Source organism: Telopea speciosissima, unplaced genomic scaffold (genome assembly GCF_018873765.1).
Source record: "Telopea speciosissima isolate NSW1024214 ecotype Mountain lineage unplaced genomic scaffold, Tspe_v1 Tspe_v1.0161, whole genome shotgun sequence".
NCBI classification, from domain to species: domain Eukaryota; kingdom Viridiplantae; phylum Streptophyta; class Magnoliopsida; order Proteales; family Proteaceae; genus Telopea; species Telopea speciosissima.
The window spans coordinates 1-20,856 of record NW_025317497.1 but is presented as its reverse complement, the minus strand read 5'-3'; the positions used below and the strand labels follow the sequence as shown (position 1 = coordinate 20,856).

Sequence of the window (20,856 nt, the reverse complement as noted above, 5' to 3'; positions counted from 1 at the left end):
CTATTTGACAATTTTCAGATTAAGGATTTGGGTAACCTCATGTATTTTCTTGGCATTGAGGTTGTTCGCAGTTCTCGCGGTCTAAGCTTGTCCCAAAGGAAGTATGTTCTTGATTTACTTGATGAGACAGGCATGGTTTAAAGTATCGACCGATACGATACGATACGAACCGATACGTATCGGTATCGGTCGATACCGATACGATACATACCGATGCGTCTCCTTTTTTTTTTAAAATGAACTGTCTCGAATTGTATCGAAATGTATCAACCGATAAGGGCCAATACGATACGATACGACCGATACATATCCATGCCATCGATACGTCCAGTAAAGGGTTCTGTGGGTGGTTTAATACGTATCGATCGATACGGCTCGATACATCACCGATACATACCGATACACACCGATACATATCGATACGTACCGATACATACCGATACATTCCATAAAAAAGCCATTTTCACTCACAGGCTCTACAATTCCTAATCTAACGAAAAAATGAAGGAAAACTCTCAACCAAGAGTCTAAAATCTTGCATTTAATCTTGGTTTTTCACACTTTTAAACTAAAAAACGAATCAAGAAGTGCTACAACATCATCCTTTGCATTATCCAATACTCTTCATGACTATAGACGATTACAACATGTGAGAAACTTCATCTTTTATAACAATTTCAATTTAATGCACTTGTTTGGTTATACATTATTCACCATTTTAGGTTTTATGCATGACACTTATTATATATTGCTTATTTATATTGTTTTTTGTTCCAAAAGTGTATTTCCATGTGTATCTTGACCATTTCTATGTGTATTTGTATTGTTCGATACGTATCTCCGAAACGATACGATACAATACGATACGATACGTCTCTTAAAATCACCCGACCGATACGATACCCGATACCGATACTTTAAACCTTGGAGACAGGTATGATGGGTTGTAAACCTATTGTTACTCCTATGGATCCTCATGTCAAGTTTGGTGCTTCTGATGACACAGACTTTAGTGATCCACACCAATATCGACGTCTGGTCGGTAGACTTATCTATCTTACAGTTACTCATCTTGATATTTCTTTTGTTGTGGGTGTTATTAGTCAGTTCATGCAGATGCCTAAGCAAGTTCATTGGGAGGCTGCTTGTCGTATTTTACGTTACCTTAAGGGTGCTCCTGGCAAGGGGCTTGTCTATCGCAGTCATGGACACACTAGCATTGTTGGATTTTCTGATGCCGATTGGGCTGGTTCTGATGGTGATCATAGATCTACTACAGGTTATTATACTTTCTTTGGTGGTAACTTGGTTACTTGGAAGAGCAAGAAACAGACTACTGTTGCTCGTTCCAGTGCAGAGGCTGAGTACATAGCTATGGCTCACACAGCTGCTGAATTGATGTGGGTTCGTTCATTTACTCATGAGCTTGGTTATTTCAGTGATCAGCCCATGGAGATGTACTGTGATAACCAGGTTGCTATATATATTGCCAACAACCCTGTGTTTCATGAACGAACCAAGCACATTGAAGTTGACTGTCATTTTGTTCGCGATGTTGTTCTAAAGAAGTTGATTACTACTCCTTTTGTTCGATCCCAGTTTCAGCTTGGAGATATGTTTACCAAAGCTTTATTTCGACCACAGTTTGCAAGTGGCTGTTTCAAGCTGGATCTTGGTGATGTCTACGCTCCAGCTTGAGGGGGAGTGTTAAGATTATCGTGTTTAGTTGTTTGGGGTTATTTATGTCTTTTATGGTTCTTTCTAGTTAGTTCTAATTAGTTTTATGTCTCAAGGGTTTTTTAGGTGTTTTCTATTGTAATTCACTTAAAGTTCTATTATAAATAAACCTGCCTCTCACGATTTAGTTATTCAACTAAATCGTGAGAAGTCTTCTCTGTCTCGGTTTTACTCTTTCTTCTCTTCTCAGATCTTCTTCTTTCTTCTTTGCTTTCTTCTTCTAGTTGTCTTGCTGCAGGTTAGTTTTTAGCTTAAGTTCTGTTACAAGATCAATATCACTGGGAGAACCAGGAAAATAAGGAGTGTTTTCGAAGAAAGTCACATTAGCGGAAACAAACTGTTGGTGAGAAACAGGATCAAAACACCGATATCCCTTCTGGGTACGAGAATAACCAAGAAATAGACACTTGATAGCCCTAAGAAACAATTTATCAAGGCCAGGGCGAAGAATATGAACAAAACATTGGCAACCAAAAACACGAGGTGGAAGAGAGAAAGCAGCCCGCTCTGGAAAAACAACATTAAAGGGAATTTGATCATGAAGAACCGAGGAAGGCATACGATTAATCAAGAAACAAGCAGTCAACACTGCATCAGCCCAATAGAGTTTAGGAACATTCATATGAAACATTTATGATCTAGTAATGTCTAACAAATGGCGATTTTTGCGCTCCGCCACACTATTTTGTTGTGGTGTATAAGAGCAACTAGTTTGATGAAGAATGCCATTGTCAGAACAAAAGGAAAAAATCTCATGTTGAACCATTTCCAGAGCATTATCAGTACGTAAAATTTTCAAATGAACACCAAATTGAATACGAATTTCATTATAAAATTGTTTGAAAACAAAAACAAACTTAGATCTATCCTTCAAGAGGTACTGCCATGTCATCCGAGAATGATCATCAATAAAACTGACAAAATAACGAAAACCTAATCGACTCTTAACCCTACATGGACCCCAAATATCAGAATGGACTAACTGAAATAAAGAAGTACTCCTAGACTCTGGACTCAAAGGAAAAACAGTTCGATGATGCTTGCCAAGCTCACAAGCTTCACAAGCTTCACACTCAATACAGGAGACAGATTTGCAGCTAGGAACCAGATGTCGCAGCTTAGATAAGGAAGGATGTCCTAGCCAATAGTGCCAATGTAATGGAGAAACACTAGAAGAAATAGCAACAGCCGCTGTTGGAGAAGTTGCCAAATCAAAATAATAGAGACTACCCTTCTCATGCCCGCCACCAATCGTTGTCCTCGTTGCGAGATCCTAGAAAACACAATGAGATGGATGAAAGCTTATAGAGCAATTTAAAGATTTAGTTAACTGACTAACAGACAAACGATTAAGAGGCAGCCTAGGTACATGAAGAACTTTACTTAAGGAAAGATTAGAGAATAAGGGGATATCCCCATAACCAGTAACAGGAATAAAAGATCCATCGGCAATGGAAATCCGAGATGAAGTAGTAGACTGAGTAAAAGAGGAAAATAAATTAGGCTTACTAGTCATATGAGAAGATGCACCGGAGTCAATGACCCACTGAGAGGATGAAGAGGCGAAACATGCAGTAGTACCTGAGTGGGCAAGAGTAGCTGTAGGAGTAGAAGATGATGCCTCTAGTTGTTGAACTCGTTGTAACAGTTGAGAAACCAGATCACTAGAAGTACTACCACCATTAGTAGGAGACCCATGATTAGCGTTAGAAGGATGCACAAAATCAGCCGCTCCATCATTGGCAAACTGCTCTCGAGCCCATTGTGGTTTGCCATGTTTCAGTCAGCATTTTTCAACAGTGTGGTTAGGACGACCACAATGAGAACACCATCGAGAACAACCATCACTAGAAGATGAACCAGCAGGGTTCGAACCAGCCCCTCTACCACCAAAACCAGCCCCACGGCCACGACCAACTCCAGAACCACGACCACCTTGAGAAGAGGTACCACCACCATGACTACGCCCTCCAGTAGAAATAAAAAGGGCAGAATTATCCTTAGAGATAGGAGCTGCATCAGATTTGACTGTGGAAGGAGAAACAACCCTTTGTATGTGACAGTAAGCTTCATTCATAGACGGGATCTTCTCACTAGTCAATAATTGGCTTTTGACTGATTGAAGATCAGAATCTAACCCAGAGAGGAACTTAGCAACAAGAAATTCAGAACGTTGAGCCTTAATCATAGCAGCATCAGTAGATATAGGCTGGTACACATTGAGTTCCTCCCACATGCCCTTCAAAGAGTTGTAGTATTTGCCAAGCGATTTTCCTTCTTGCTTCAAGGAGAAAAACTTTTCATACAAATCATAAATCCATGAGAGGTAAGTGTCTTGAGAGTAGCTCTCCCTGAGTTCTTCCCAAACACCCATGGCAGTTTTATGAAACATCATGTTTGAGGCTATGGAGGGCTCCATGCTATTCCAAAGCCAGTTGAGGAGGGTTGCATTCTCAGCCTTCCAATCTTCATAGTTATCATCAGTAGAGGCTGGAGGAGTCATAGTAAGGTAAGACATCTTCCGGTGAGCAGTAACATATACCTCAAGGGCTTGAGACCAAAGAAGATAGTTCGAAGCACCATTCAACTTGATGGTAGTAATCTGAACATTAAAGTGATCTGTAGGAGGCTTAGAATCAGCCATGATAACCAAGTAGATAATATCTCAAAGCTTGGACAGAGGCAGCCAACAAATAGAACAGGCCAAGCCAAATCGATTTCAGCCAAAAAAACCCAAAATAGGGTAAAAAACAGAGAATCTGATAACCCTGAGAGCAGCAGGCAAAAAGGGAACCAATTTATGGCCAAATAATCACCAAACAGCAGAGAATGAAACCCCAGACCAGTAGCCAATGAAGAGAAAATAAACTCCCAGGAGAGACAAAATCGATTTTCACAGGGTTTTTGGAAAATCGATCTTAGATGGGGGTAGAGAACACTTCAACCATCAAACTTTGCAGGCAGCCAAACTTTAGCACAGTAGGGAACCCTAGTCCATCATCATAATATGACTAGGGTTCAGGCAATATAAGGCAGCATATGGTTGCTGTGGACCACGATAAGAGAGAACACAGAAATTCCTTTACAACCGCAGGAGAGGGGAAGATCGTGGATCAGAATTGCTGCTCTGATACCATGAAATAGTGCAGACCTGCAATTGTAATCAGTAGAGAAGAAGAGGGGAGAAGATGGAGAAGGAGAAGAGAAGAGGAAGATGGAGAAGAGAGATCGATTGGGAGAGCAAGGGAACCTCCCTCACGATTCTAATTAATTGAATCGTAAGGAGAGGAAATATTATTTATAATGACTTAACCACATTACAAGAGTAAATACCCAAACTACCCCTAGTACAGAAAATAAACTAGAAACATAAATAAGATATAAATCAGACCAAACACCCCCAGACTACTAATTCTAATTGAAATCCTGAACATTCCTTATTTCCTTTTACCTCCTTAGGGAGGTCAGTGTAATTCTAGAAGTTATTAATGAAGTTAATGTGTGTGTTGAGAAACCCTCAACACATACAATCGTTTTCTCTCCAAACCCTTTTCTTCTTCTTCTCCTTCATGCTGTAAACCCACCCTTCATTACTAGGATCGATCTTCTGTAAATCTTAACTTGGTATCAGAGCTTCAAGGTCCTCTGGTTTGTGAGTCGGGTAAGATCAGCCTTGTTTCTTTTACCTCTCTTTGGAACCCTCCTTCTCTTTAGGGTTCCATTGGGGGCTGTACAATCTGAAGCAATACATCCCTTGGAGTTTCATTCTTTGATTCAATATAGAATGGAGGGACTGCAGATACTGATGAAGAAGAGTTGAAGCTCTAGCAGCTGCACCATTGTTACCGCCAGCATCTGTACCATTTTTTTTGTTTCATCCTCATCTCTTAATCTTTTGGGATGAGGTTTGGTGCATTTGGATCATCTAGGGGTGTCCTTTCAACCCCTGCAGCATTCGGTTGAAGAGAGAAGCAGTTTGAGGAGTGCTGCTCAAAAGGTTGCTGCCCAGGTGTTGCCCAGATTTCCGCTAGTTTTTTCTCTTCTCTGTTCGATTCTGCTTGTTGGCAGCTTGGTTTGCTTTGGGGCTGGGCCCTTTTTGAATTGCCTAGAGGTCCCCTTTAAGGCCCCTAAGGTCTCGATTGGTACATGAAGCAGGTTTGAGAGCCTTACTCTCATCCACGATGCTGCACTGTTACCTCCAGCAGGGTATTTTCTCTTCCATTTTTTCTGTTGAAGATCTTTGTTGAGGCTGTGCTATCTTATGTGGTTCTTAGCTATTGTGAGTGACAGATTTGATTAGTTTTATGGCCTTGGATGTTATGTGCTGCTGTTGTTTGGTTTGTGGAAGCATTTAGTTTGTGTTTTTCATCAAGTGTATGCTCTCGGTTTGCCTGCTGCTTGCTGTTCTCCTTATTGTGGTTGGGTTGAGGTGTCTCCCCATTTATACAAAGCTTTATTTTGCATTCCCTTGAGTTGTTTGGCAGTATGTCTACTGTGTCTGGGACTGATTCTGAGGTCAGTGGACCAATTCCGGCCAGTGCTGTCGCAATTATGGCTCCCTTTGATAACCCCAACACCCAAATCTCTGTTGTGAAGTTGGACAATACCAACTATTTGGATTGGTCTCGTTTTGTGAAGATGTCCTTGAGAAGTAGGGGAAAGTTGGGGTATATTACTGGTTCTATTAAGGAGCCTACTACTATTGATCCTGGATATCTGAAATGGGAGACTGAGAACTCCACAGTTATGACTTGGTTGGTTTTTATGGACAAGGAGACTGCCAAGGATATGTGGGACAGTATTGCCCGGACCTTTGATCGAGTTGGTAACTATGCAAAGCTGTACCAAATTCACCAAAAGGTTACCAATATGAAGCAGGGTGATAGGAGAATCTTTGATTACTACAACACTGTTATCAGCCTATGGCAAGAATATGATCACTACAGGTATCTTCGACTGTCCAACTCTGAAGATGAAGTCAAGGTTTAAAAGAATCAGGAGGTTGAGAGGAGTTTTTCTCTACTTGGTGGGTTCAATCCATAGTATGTGCCCATTCGTCTGCAGATCCTAGGGAGGTCTCCCTTTCCATCCTTGAATGAAGTATGTAGTTACTTGCAAAGTGAAGAAACCAGGAGAACAACTATGGATACTGCACCATCAACAGAGTGATCTGCTCTTGTTTCTAGTTCCCACAGAGTGGAAAAGTTGGGGGAAAGGCCAAGGGCCAACTCGTGGAGATCACCGTGAGATATTTAAATGTGATCACTGTGGAAAACTAGTACACACCAAGGACAGGTGTTAGGACCTTCATGGGCAGGCCCTTGGTATGCGTGGTGGTTCATCTGGTGTCTGTGGTGGTAAGTAAGGGGGAGCTAGGGCTCACTCTGTGACATTTGAGCCTGAGACATTTGGACCCCAGCCTGCTCCTGATTCCCTTTGACAGGATGATATTGCTGCCCTCCGCCGGCTGACGTCTCAACTCGGAGGGTCAGCTTCTTCTGCCTCAGCTCTACAGGTCTCATCTGCCTCGTCCACTGCTCCCATTGAATTATTGACTCAGGCGCCTCTGACCACATGACTGGTATGTCACAGTATTATGATTCCTATTCCATTTGCTCTGGTCGGGACAAGGTAAGGGTTGCTTATGGTTCCCTTTCTTCTGTCTCTGGTAAGGGTAATGTGAGAGTTACTCCTTCTATTTCCCTTGAGTCTGTCCTTCATGTCCCTGATTTTGCTACTAACCTATTACCATTGAGTCACCTAACCAACACTTTCTTTCCTTCCTATTATCTTTTTCAGGATTTGGAGACAAAGAGGGTTATTGGCAGTGGGACTGAGAAAGGAGGACTCTATCATCTTGAGCCACGATTACCTGATTCATCTACTGTTGCAGCTTATGTTTGTGGTCGGAGTGACCATAGTACTTTGGAGTCTGTAATGCTTTGGCATCAACGTTTGGGTTATCCCTCTTTCGTTGTTATGAGGAGACAATTACCTCATTTGTTTACTTCTTTTCCTTCTTATGTTTTTCAGTGTGAATCATGTATTTTTGTTAAACATTGTCGCACATCTTATCCTTATCATGGTAATAGATCCACTGTTCCTTTTTCTCTTGTTCATTCTGATGTTTGGGGGCCTTCTCGCACTACTTCTTTTTCTGGATTTCGTTACTTTGTTTCATTTGTTGATGACTATTCTAGGTCCACTTGGACTGTCTTGTTGAAACAAAAAAATGATGTTTGTGATGCTTTTAAGAATTTTTATCAATTTATCAGCACTCAATTTGGTACTCGAATTTAAATTGTTAGGTCGGACAAGGGGGGTGAATACATGTATGGGGGGCTCCAACAGTTTTTTACTGATAATGGGATTATCCATCAATTGGCATGTGTTGATACCCCTCAACAAAATGGGGTGGCTGAGAGGAAAAACCGCTACTGGCTGGAAATCACCAGGAGTCTTCTCTTTGGTATGCATGTACCTAAGACATTTTGGTCTGATGCACTTCTTGCCGCTGCCTTATTAACCGGATGAGATCTCCACTTCTTGGTTCCAAATCTCCCCTGGCTCTCCTTTCTCCTCAATCCTCAACCTTCTCTTCGCCTCCAAAAGTCTTTGGTTGTGTTTGCTATGTTCATGTCAACAAATCAGCCCGCACCAAGCTTAATCCCAAAGCTCTTAAGTGCATCTTCTTGGGGTACTCTGATTCAACCAAAGGGTGTAAGTGCTACCATCCTCCTTCCCGAAGGCAACTTCTCTCCAAAGATGTCATCTTCTTTGAGTCTATTCCTTACTTTTCTTCTCCTCAACATCCTCCTCAGGGGGAGAGTACTAGAAGTGAACAGGATGTTGATGTCATTCCTTTTCTATCTCCCTTGCCTACCTCCACTTCCCCATTATTGGAAAATACAAAGAAGTGGATGTTGTTGATGCTGATGATGTTGTTGATATTGATGTTAGTAGTGGTGGTAATGCTAGCAGTGGTGGTGATGCTAGCAGGAAAAAAGAATACAAGGGAATAAGATTCAAAGATGTTGTATTCACAAGAGGTAAATGCTTGTTGAAGGGAAAAGGAAAGCAACCTTGCCAAAACCCCTCATTGGATCCACATCCTCAGCCTCATCCTCCTCAGTCAGGTAATACTTCTCCTTCTGAATTAGATCTTCCCATTGCTATGAGAAAGGGGAAGAGAGCCTGTACTAACCATGGAAAACTGAAATCAACAAATCGGAGCTCAGAGAAGAGAAGAAGAAGCAGAACCCAAAACTTACGAACCTTCGAAGATCCAATCCAACCTTCTCTCTCATGCGCACTCTTTCACCGAAGAAGACGGTGGCTCTGAGATCCACATCTTTTCTGGAGCTTCGCTCTGGATAGCCCAACAGAGCGAATCGTGGCTCCTTCAGGGCCACAAAGCCTATCTCGAAGGAAACCCTCCTCTTCTACCTCTTCCTCACCACAAACCCTAGTTTCAAGGCCGACGCGGATTGTTCACAGTGGAACATCGCCTCCTTCTCAATCTGATCTCCCTTTTTGGCGGCAGAACTGGTTCATCGTCTTCCTCTTTTTCATGGCGATCTCCTTCTTTGTTCTTGCTCTCTTTCTCTACCTCGGCATTGACTTGGATCAGAGCGCTCCTTCCGCTTCGGCCGCCACCTCCGAAGGTGTTGAGATTACGTATGGGTCGGTGCTTAAATTGATGCATGAGAGGACGAATTTCTGGCTGCATTCACATGATGTGCCTTACGGCTCCGGCAATGGACAACAATCAGTGACTGGTTTTCCCAGCGTTGACGATTCGAATAGCTACTGGATCGCTAAGCCAGTGCTGGACTCATCTGCCAAACAAGGTGATAAAATCAAATGTGGAACTATTATCAGGTTGCAGCATATGAGGACTCGGAAATGGCTGCACAGCCACCTGCACGCATCTCCAATATCGGGCAACCTGGAGGGAGCTGCTTTGGAGGAGAAGATGAATCTAATACTGGGGATTATTGGAGGCTTGAAATTGAGGGTGGTGGGATAACATGGAAGCAAAACCAGAGGATCAGGCTTCAGCATGTGGAAACTGGTGGTTATCTACACTGTCACAACAAGAAATACCAAAGGATAGCTGGAGGTCAACAGGAGGTTTGTGGTGTTTGAGATAAACGGCCTGACAACGTTTGGTTGGCAGCAGAAGGGGTATACCTCCCGGTCACTAGAACCAATTAGAGTTAGTATCTCTGCTCTTATTAACACTGAAAAATCAAAACAGGACACAGTATTTCTGGTTGTGGATAGTGAAAGCAATAGTTCTTTGAGCAAAAGAATCACATTTTATTGAAACAGGTAACTATCTCTGTGTGACAGATTCCATCAATTAATTTTTATGTCAAGAACCCAAGTTTTGATCTCAAGGAGACTAACCACTCAGTGTGGAGTTCGGGCAACTTCTGCACCAATCTTTGAGTAGATTTTGTAGAATATTTGTGTCTGGTTTATGCATCTGAATTTCTTAAAAAAAAAAAAAAAAAAAGCCTGTACTAACCCCATAGCCCAGTATGTTCCATATGAATCTATTTCTCTTACAGGTATTGCCTTTTCCACTGCTCTTGAGTCTTCTTTCATTCCCAAAAATGTTACATAGGCCTTATCCGATCCCAAGTGGATGCAAACAATGTCTGAGGAAATGGTGGCTCTAGAGAAGAACAAGACTTGGACACTGGTTGATCTTCCCAAGGGGAGAATTCTAGTTGGATGCAGATGGGTTTATACCATCAAGTATAGATCAGGTGGTACAGTGGAAAGATACAAAGCTCGGCTAGTTGCAAAAGGGTATAGTCAAGTATATGGTATTGACTACCACGAGACCTCTACCCCTGTAGCCAAGCATAACTCAATCAGAGTTCTTCTGTCAGTAGCAGCTAATAAAGATTGGCCTATGTACCAGTTAGATGTGAAGAATGCATTTCTTCATGGAGACTTAGTAGAAGAAGTATACATGCAGCCCCCACCTGGTTTTAAGTGTCCCTCAGCTGAAGGGAAAGTGTGCCTCTTGAAGAAAGCTCTTTACGGCCTCATTGTTGGGTAATCACTTTCCTCCCCAATCATTGGTTTTGATGATAACAAACAAATCCGTTTGAAATTGGACATCAAGCCAAGAAGTCAAGAAGCCAAGAAGCCCAGAACCAAAGAATCAAAGAACTTGGATGATCAAAGATGCTGTAAAGCCAAAAGAAGCTTCTTCAATAAGAAGATCTAATCAAGATCTTTTGAAGATTGAAGAACATCTTTGAAGATGTCAATATGAAGCTCAAGATCAAAGACTCAACCCTGTAGACACACACCACTTACATACAATGTACTGCATGATAATGTTAAATGAAAATTGCATTGCATACATCATGCATTTTAGAAACCTTAGGAGGCTAGATTATATACCATAATGGCCTTAGTATTAATAGGGTTTAATATCTGTAAGTACCCACTGAGAAAAATCACTGAAAATACCCTGTTTGTGAACCGGTTTCAGAACCGGTCGACCAGTTGATCCTTACACAGATCGACCGCCATTCATAGAGGCTGAAGTAGGACGTACCAGTTGGGGAACCGGTCGCCCAACACCAACCGGTTCCACAACGTGTCGACCGGCGATCGACCGGTTGGTGTAATTTTGATCCCAACGGCTATATTTCCAATGGCTCTCTTAAAGAGGTCGACCGGCACACAAAGTGGTCAACCGGTTTGACTAAAAACTAGCCGTTTTTAATCCGTTGTGACTCAAACTTAACCCAGATTTTTTATATAAATAGAGCATCTTCTTAACTCTAAATACAACACTTGAAACCCCCCAAGTACTAGCCATTGAAGATTTGTTTGTGTAAGTTATAAATCAAGTGAGAGCTATATTCAACCATCAATCTCAAGCTCTCTTTGTTGAAGTCTGGCCATCTCTTACAAGCATCATTCAAGGGAACTTCAACACATCAAAGACCTTCTCCAAATTTATATTTCAAGCTTTATTATGTTGAAGGCATTACATAGAGCATTCATATACATATCATTCTTCACTTGTAAGGAATACATGTCACATTCCTTGCCTAGGTAATCCTTACCTTCTATCTTTCAATTGTTTATGCTTTTGAGTTAAGAAAGCATTTTTACATTAATCTAGACTGTATTTAGATTAGTATGTAGGATCCTCTTATCCTGTGAAAAAGAGTTAGGATTCTCTTATCCTGTGAAAAAGATTGTAAAGGTGTTCCTCCTACCTACTGTACTGAAAGGAAGTTACTAGTGGAATTCTCTCAAGGTTGAGAGGAGTGGATGTAGGCTTGGTTTATCCGAACCACTATAAATCTTGTGTCTTCCTATTTCCGCATTATTTCTATTTACTATTTTATTTCAAACACTTAATTGGGAGACAAATCAAAAAAGGTTTAAAATTCACTAGTGATAACCTCTTCACCCCCCTCTAGGTTGTCTCACAATTGGTATTAGAGCGGGAGCTCAATACACAGAGACTAAAGATCCATGGCAGCACATTACAATGCACTCGAAAGACTAAATGTCTCGAGACCTCCACTGTTTAATGGTGATAACTTTGCATATTGGAGAATTAGATTTAAGAACTTTACATGTGCACACAACTTGGATATTTGGCATGTCATTGAAAATAGACCATATACTTTCACCAAGAATGTTGGTGATGAGAATGTATCCAAAACCACTAACGAATTATCTCCAGTTGAAAAGGAGAAAATTCAACACAACTTTAAAGCTATTACTTTTTTGCAATATGCATTAAGCGAATCTGAATTTGATAAAATAACTATGTGTGAGTCTGCTAAAGAGATTTGGGATACTCTTGTCGTTTCCTATGAAGGAACAACACAAGTAAAAGAATAAAAAATTGATAAGCTTGTCACTGAATATGAATTATTCAAGATGTTAGAAAATGAAACTATTGCTGATATGTTTTTGAGGTTTACTAACATCATAAACAAGTTGAAGGGCTTAGGAAAGACCTACACCAAGTCTGAAAATGTGCGAAAGATTCTCAGGTCACTTCCTCCCAAATGGAGACCAAAAGTAACAGCCATAAAAGAATCAAAGAATCTGAACATGGTCAGTATGGATGAGCTTATGGGGTCTTTCCTAACTCATGAAGTTGAGTTAAATGAAGATGACAAGTGGGCAGAGACGAAAGAACCAAGGAAAAAGACTGTTGCACTTAAAGCTGCAAACTCTTCTGATGATGAAAGCGATGAAGATGAAAATCTAAGTATATCAGAAAAGGAGATGTCTCTAATCACCAAGAACTTTAAAAAATTCCTCAAAAGGAAAGGAAGAAAGTTCTTCAACAAAGAACAGACATCAAGAGAGAACAAAGGTAAATACATCTCTAAGGATAAACCCTCTTTTTCTAACAGAAAAGATATAGTTTGTTATGAATGCAGAAAGCCTGGTCACTTCAAAACTGAGTGTCCAAAGGGTCAAAATAAGAAGAAAGCCTACGTCACTGAATATCATGGGATTCGGATGAAGAACAAGAAGATGATCAATCCGAAGAAGAAACCACAAACCTAGCACTAATGGCTCATGAAAGAGAAAATGAATTAGAGGTAAATTCCGACTTTTTTAGTTCAAATAGCAATTCAATTGATGATATTGATACAAATGATATAGATGAAGATGATATAGAGAGAGGCTTTGAAGCTCTCTATAAGGCAAGCCAAAAGCTTGAGGCTTCCAACTCTACATTAGAGAAAGAAGTTATTAGCCTTCATAATAAAGTAGACAGTCTACATGATTACATTGCTAAACTTGAAGAAGAAAAAGAAAATTTGAAGTCGGCTTTGCTCACCTTTACCAAGGGACAAAAATCCTTAGATGCTCTTTTCTTGGTACACCACAAAAGACCCCTCTTGATAAGGAAGGTCTAGGCTATGATGGGAGAATCCCACAACAAGCCAAAGGAAAGAGTAAGATGGTACATCCAAAAGAAGCAAGCCAAGGTCAAACTTCAAATTCTCAAGTACCCTCTTCTAGAAACCAAAAAAGAAAACAAAATCATGGAAAACCAAAGAATCATGCCTTCCAATATACCTATCACAAAAGGTATAGGTCACAAAGGAAATTTGTTCCCCAAGAGCCACAAAGGCAATACTATAGACCACAAGCTCCATATTTTATGGAAAGAAACTATAGACCTCACCCAAACCATAGGTCATACAAGCCTTACTACCCAAGATATTATGAATCATATATTCCTTAAAGAAGAAGGAGATCTCAAAAGTCTTTTGATAGTCAAAAGATGACACCATCTCCCTTGAATATCTATCCTAGATATCAAAAACCAAAAACTCAAAAATTTACAGCACAATCCAGATCATCCTCAAGTAGCTATGGACAATCCCCAAGGAACCTTTACTCCATGAACTACTCTACTAAGAGACTATGGGTACCCAAAGGAACCCTTGATCCTAACCACAATGGACCCATAAGAATGTGGGGGCCAATGTATGTTTAATCTTATTTTGTAGGTATGCTTGAAGAGCAAAAATCAAATTGAATGGTACATTGATAGTGGATGCTCCAAGCATATGACATCAAATGAAAAACTTTTTACAAAACTAAGAAAATATGATGGTGGATGGGTAACTTTTGGAGATAATGGCAAAGGAAAAATTGTTGGTATCGGAAACATAAATATTGGAGGTACTACTATTTCAAATGTTTGTTTGGTAAACAAACTTGCTTACAATTTACTTAGTGTAAGTCAACTTTAAAGTAAACTTTAATGTTTCACATTGTTTAGTTATGGATGCTAATGATGAAATCATATTGAAAGGAACTAGAAATAACAATATATATACTTGTATTATTGATGAAGCTAGTCTTAGTATTACATGTTTGATTTCACATGAAAAACCAAATATTTGGCATAGAAAGCTTGGTCATATAAATGTTAAGTTGATAGAATCCATTGCATCAAAAGATCTTGTTAGAAACTTGCCTAAACTCAAATTTGACAAAAACTATTTTTGTGATGCTTGTCAAAAAGGGAAACAAGCAAGAGTTTCTCATAAATCTAAGAATATTGTATCTACAAGTAGACCCCTTGAATTACTTCATTTAGACTTGTTTGGTCCTATTCCTACTCCAAGCTTGAGTGGAAAAGTATATACATTTGTGATTGTTGATGACTATTCTAGATATACTTGGACCTTATTTCTTAGACACAAAAATGATGCTTTCAATGAATTTGCAACACTATGCAAGAAGATACAAAATCAAAAGGGATATTTGGTCACCACTATAAGAAGTGATCATGGTGGTGAATTTAACAACTCAAACCAATTTGGAAAATTCTGTGATGATGAAGGTATCACACACAACTTCTCAGCTCCTAGAACTCCTCAATCTAATGGGGTTGTTGAAAGGAAAAATAGATCTCTTCAAGAGACTGCCCGGACCATGCTTAGTGAATATTCTTTACCAAAATATTTTTGGGCTGAAGCGGTAAATATTGCTTGCTATGTTTTGAATCGTGTGTTATTCCGAAGGATTTTGTCTAAAACTCCGTATGAATTGTATTTTGAAAAGAATCCCAAGGTTGACTACTTTCAAATTTTTGGATGTAAATGCTTTGTCTTGAATACCAAAGATCCCAAAGGAAAATTTGAAGAAAAATCTGAGGAAGGTATTTTTCTTGGATACTCTGGCAATAGCAGAGCTTATAGAGTATTTAATAAAAAGACCTTAATTGTGGAATAATCCATAAATGTCAAATTTGATGTTTCACTTCCCAAAGACAGAAAAATAAACCATTGGTTGATGATGATGAGGATACATTATCCGAGATTAAAAAGAGAGTTGAGACCATCTCTCTAGATGATTCCATCAAAGATACCCCTTTAGAAGAGTCAACTGGACTTCCTAAAGACATAAGACCTGTAAGGCATCACCCCTTGGACCAAATAATTGGGAATATTGAGAAAGGTATTCAAACTAGATCTAAAATCCAAAATACTTGTGATTTTGCTGCTTTCTTGTCTATGATTGAACCTAAGAACATAAAGGAAGCACTGCTAGATAATGATTGGATTCTGGCTATGCAAGAGGAATTACATCAATTCGAAAGAAATGATGTTTGGGAACTTGTTTCAAAACCTAAAAATAAATCCATCATTGAAACAAGATGGGTTTTCAGAAATAAACTTGATGAAAATGGAATTGTTGTGAGAAACAAGGCAAGACTAGTCACTCAAGGCTATAATCAGCAGGAAGGAATTGATTTTGATGAAACTTCTGCTCCTGTAGCTAGATTAGAAGCTATAAGAATGTTGTTAGCATTTGCTTGTCATAAGAACTTCAAACTTTATCAAATGGATGTAAAAAATGCATTCTTAAATGGTTTTATAACTGAAGAAGTTTTTGTTTCACAACCTCCTGGATTTGAAAACTCTACTTTGTCTAATCATGTTTATAAACTCAAGAAGGCTTTATATGGACTTAAACAAGTACCTAGAGCCTGGTATGATAGATTAAAGAAATTTCTTATTGAGCATGATTATATTATTGGTAAAGTAGACACAACTTTGTTTGTTAAGCACAAAGATTCACATTTAATCATTGTTCAAATATATGTCGACGATATCATTTTTGGTGCTACTGATGAATCTTTATGCATTGAATTTAGTAATTGCATGAAAAATGAATTTGAAATGAGTTTAATGGGTGAATTGAATTTCTTTTTAGGACTTCAAATTAAACAAACTGAAAATGGGATTTTTATTAATCAGTCTAAATATATTAAGGAATTATTGAAGAAATTTGATATAAATACTCAGAAAGCTTCTTGCACTCCTATGAGTACTTCTCTAAGTTTATCAAAAGATGAGAATGGAACTTCTTTTGATCCCACTCGATATCGAGGTATGATTGGCAGCTTGCTTACTTAACTGCAAGTAGACCTGACATTATGTTTAGTGTTTGTGCCTGTGCTAGATTCCAAGCTAGCTCTATGCAATCTCATGCTAGTGCAGTCAAAAAAATATTCAAATATTTGAAAAACACTATTAATGTAGGATTATGGTATCCTATGAACAACAATTTTGAATTACTTAGCTTTTCTGACCCTGATTTTGCTGGTTGTCATCTTGATCGCAAGAGCACAAGTGGAACTTGCCACTTCCTTGGATCATGTCTTGTTTATTGGTTTAGTAAGAAACAAAATTACGCCGCACTCTCTACTACTGAAGCTGAATATATTGCAACAGGTAGGTGTTGTGCTCAAATTCTCTGGATGCGCCAAACTCTCACTGATTACGGTATTTATTTTGAAACCTCAAAAATCATGTGTGATAGTACAAGTGCTATAAATCTCAGCAAAAATCCAATTCTTCATTCCCGAGCCAAGCACATCGACATCCGTCACCATTTCCTTCGTGACACTGCTCAAAAGGGCGAAATTGTCCTTGAACATATTGACACTGCAAGATAAGTCGCGGACATTTTCACCAAACCTCTACCGAAAGAGTTTTTCTACACGCTTTGACGTGAGTTGGGCATCTGCAATCCTTGTTGAATTAAAGGTCTAAAAAATACTCCTATTTGACTGAAAAATCAGTCTCTATTCCAAAAATTCAAAAATATAGGATTTCTGCCCCAATCGGTTGACCGGTTCAATCGTACCGGTTGACCGGATCGCTAAAAATCACGTTTTTAAGGGAAACCGAGAGGTCTTTTCTTTACTTCTCTTCATTTCTTTTTCGTGCCTTTTTACTCCAAAACCCTTGGACGAACCTTCTAGGGCAAAACCTTTATAAAACCCCTTGATTCTTTGCCCCATTTCACTTCAATCTCATCCTCTTCCTTCAAAAACCTCTTTTTCTCCATCAATGGCTCCAAAGGATGGTGCTCCAAGCAAGAAGAGAAAGACCACAGCAAATAAAGGGAAGACTAGGGCTTACAATGAGTCTCTCTTCTCATCTCTTGAAGCCTCTCTGTTTTGGCCCAAGTATTTAGAAAGGAAAGTGATCCAAGAACGCCATGTGAGGACTGGAGAACTCCAAACTGGTAATATCTCAGAATACTACACTTTTCTTAGATGGGATTCTGTACTTTACCATAATAATTTCTGTTATTCTGCTTTGGTAAAGTATTTTTATTGCAACTTGGAAGTTGAAGGCCAAGATGGAGACTTGAGAATCAAATCTCTAGTCAATGACATTCCCATCTCTTTCAATATGGAAGATTTGGAAGATATTTTGAATATTAGGGCTTATGGTGAGTTCAAGTATCTCAAGACCAAACAGAATTATGATGATTTCATGAATGAGGCTGAAGTCTACGGCAAAATCATGCAAAATTATGATGGAAATTCCCAAAAGGTCAAGGCTGTCCAACTTCAAGATATTCCTAGGGTGAGTCTCATCAACTCCTACAATCTTTTACCCAAAGGAGGCCATAGGGATGCAGTGAAACCATTTGAGGCATACCTTGCCTGGTGTTTGGTTACTCGAAACCAAATTAGCCTTCCATATCTCATGATGAGGGTGATGGAGACTGCTTCCAAAAGAGTTTCCCAAGACAGTCTTCCATATGGTAGGACTCTTACTACTATTTTCTATCACTTCCAAATTGACTGTTCTAATGAGATTCCTGAAGATAAGCCATGTAACATTGATGCTATAACCATCAAGAAGATGAACTTGTCCATTGCTCCTCCTGTTGTTCCTGTTCCTAAGACTCGCAGAAGGAAATCCAATGCATTTGCAACTGAAGAAGAAGACTATGATAAGAGTGATGATGAGGACTACATTCCGCCAGAAGGATCCTCCTCTGCTTCTGATCACCAGATGATGCTGAACTACATGAAGACAACTACTGAACGGCTTAACTCAATGGATGACAAGATGAACTCCATGATTCTTCAACTTGGCCGTATCACTCAACACTTCAACATTCCTACTGTTCCAGATGCTCCTGATGCTTAGTCTCCTTTTACCTTCAAACTTTAAAACTTTGATTTTCTGACAAGTTAACTTTGGAACTTTTGGTTTGTAATAGCTTAGACTATGCATTTCTTTTACTCCTGCACTCCTACATTTACAACCTTTATATGTTGTTGACTCTATATGCTTATGGTTTTAATTTGATACATATGCTTATTATCGCTGATGCATTTTTGTAGGGGGAGCTTACTTACGTATGCTCATACTTAGCTACTAATATTTTCTGCAGGGGGAGCTTGTTGCTTTTTTCATCCCTTACCTTTTTGCTATTGACAAAAGGGGGAGAAAAGTGGATGATTTAAAAATAGATGGCAATTTATTGATTCTTGCTTATTTTACATACTTAATACTTATGATGATGTATTCTTGTCTTGATATTTTCAAAAAATATACCATTGTCTTATTGTTAAATTATAAGGTTTGTCATCATCAAAAAGGGGGAGATTGTTGGGTAATCACTTCCCTCCCCAATCATTGGTTTTGATGATAATAAACAAATCCGTTTGAAATTGGACATCAAGCCAAGAAGTCAAGAAGCCAAAAAGCCCAGAACCAAAGAATCAAAGAACTTGGATGATCAAGGATGCTGTAAAGCCAAACGAAGCTTCTTCAATAAGAAAATCTAATCAAGATCTTTTGAAGATTGAAGAACATCTTTGAAGATATCAATATGAAGCTCAAGATCAAAGACTCAACACTGTAGACACACACCACTTACACACAATGTACTGCATGATAATGTTAAATGAAAATTGCATTGCATACATCATGCATTTTAGAAACCTTAGGAGGCTAGATTATATACTATAATGGCCTTAGTATTAATAGGGTTTAATATCTGTAAGTACCCACTGAGAAAAATCACTAAAAATACCCTGTCTATGAACCGGTTTCAGAACCGGTCGACCGGTTGGTCCTTACACAGATCGACCGCCATTCATAGAGGTTGAAGTGGGACGTACCAGTTGGGGAACCGGTCGCCCAACACCAATCGATTCCACAACCGATCGACCGGCGATCGACCGGTTGGTGTAATTTTGATCCCAACGGCTATATTTCCAACAGCTCTCTTAAATAGGTCGACCGGCACACAAAGTGGTCGACCGGTTTGACTAAAAACTAGCCGTTTTTAATCCGTTGTGACTCAAAGTTAACCCAGATTTTTTATATAAATAGAGCATCTTCTTAACTCTAAATACAACACTTGAAACCCCCGAAGTACTAGCCATTGAAGATTTGTTTGTGTGAGTTAAAAATCAAGTGAGAGCTATATTCAACCATCAATCTCAAGCTCTCTTTGTTGAAGTCTGTCCATCTCTTACAAGCATCATTCACAAGAACTTCAACACATCAAAGACCTTCTCCAAATTCATATTTCAAGCTTTATTATGTTGAAGGCATTACATAGAGCATTCATATATATATCATTCTTCACTTGCAAGGAATACATATCACATTCCTTACTTAGGTAATCCTTACCTTCTATCTTTCAATTGTTTATGCTTTTGAGTTAAGAAAGCATTTTTACATTAATCTAGACTGTACTTAGATTAGTATGTAGGATCCTCTTATCCTGTGAAAAAGAGTTAGGATTCTCTTATCCTGTGAAAAAGATTGTAAAGGTGTTCTTCCCACCTACTGTACTGAAAGGAAGTTACTAGTGGAATTCTCTCAAGGTTGAGAGGAGTGGATGTAGGCTTGGTTTATCCGAACCACTATAAATCTTGTGTCTTCCTATTTTCGTATTATTTCTATTTACTATTTTGTTTCAAACACTTAATTGGGAGACAAATCGAAAAAGGTTTAAAATTTACTAGTGATAACCTATTCACCCCCCTCTAGGTTATCTCACATCAAGCAGTCTCCTAAGGCCTGGTTTGAGAGATTTAGACAAGCCATCCTGAAGAATGGGTATTATCAGAGTCAAGCTGACCCCACCTTATTTATCAGGAGAGGTAATGGTACAGTTAGAACTCTCATTGTCTATGTTGATGACATTGTGGTAACTTGGAATGATGTGGCTGAGATGAACAGATTGAAGTCTTATCTGGCTAAACAGTTTGAGATCAAAGACCTTGGACTCTTGAAATACTTCTTGGGTATGAATTATCTA

General features: G+C 39.2%; 1 protein-coding gene and 1 pseudogene across 1 annotated transcript; one reads left to right on the top strand and one right to left on the bottom strand.

Annotated features, from left to right (window-relative positions):
• Window positions 1-1,957: 1,957 nt before the first annotated feature.
• Window positions 1,958-4,381, bottom strand: LOC122647788. Its single transcript, XM_043841101.1, has 5 exons — window positions 3,536-4,381; window positions 3,107-3,484; window positions 2,791-3,010; window positions 2,216-2,325; window positions 1,958-2,113 (listed from the first exon to the last, which is right to left on the bottom strand). Exons 1-5 carry the CDS (start codon window positions 4,379-4,381, stop codon window positions 1,958-1,960), a joined length of 1,710 nt encoding a protein of 569 aa, XP_043697036.1.
• Window positions 4,382-9,017: 4,636 nt separating this feature from the next.
• LOC122647787 lies at window positions 9,018-10,206 on the top strand (annotated as a pseudogene).
• The last annotated feature ends 10,650 nt before the right edge of the window (window positions 10,207-20,856 follow it).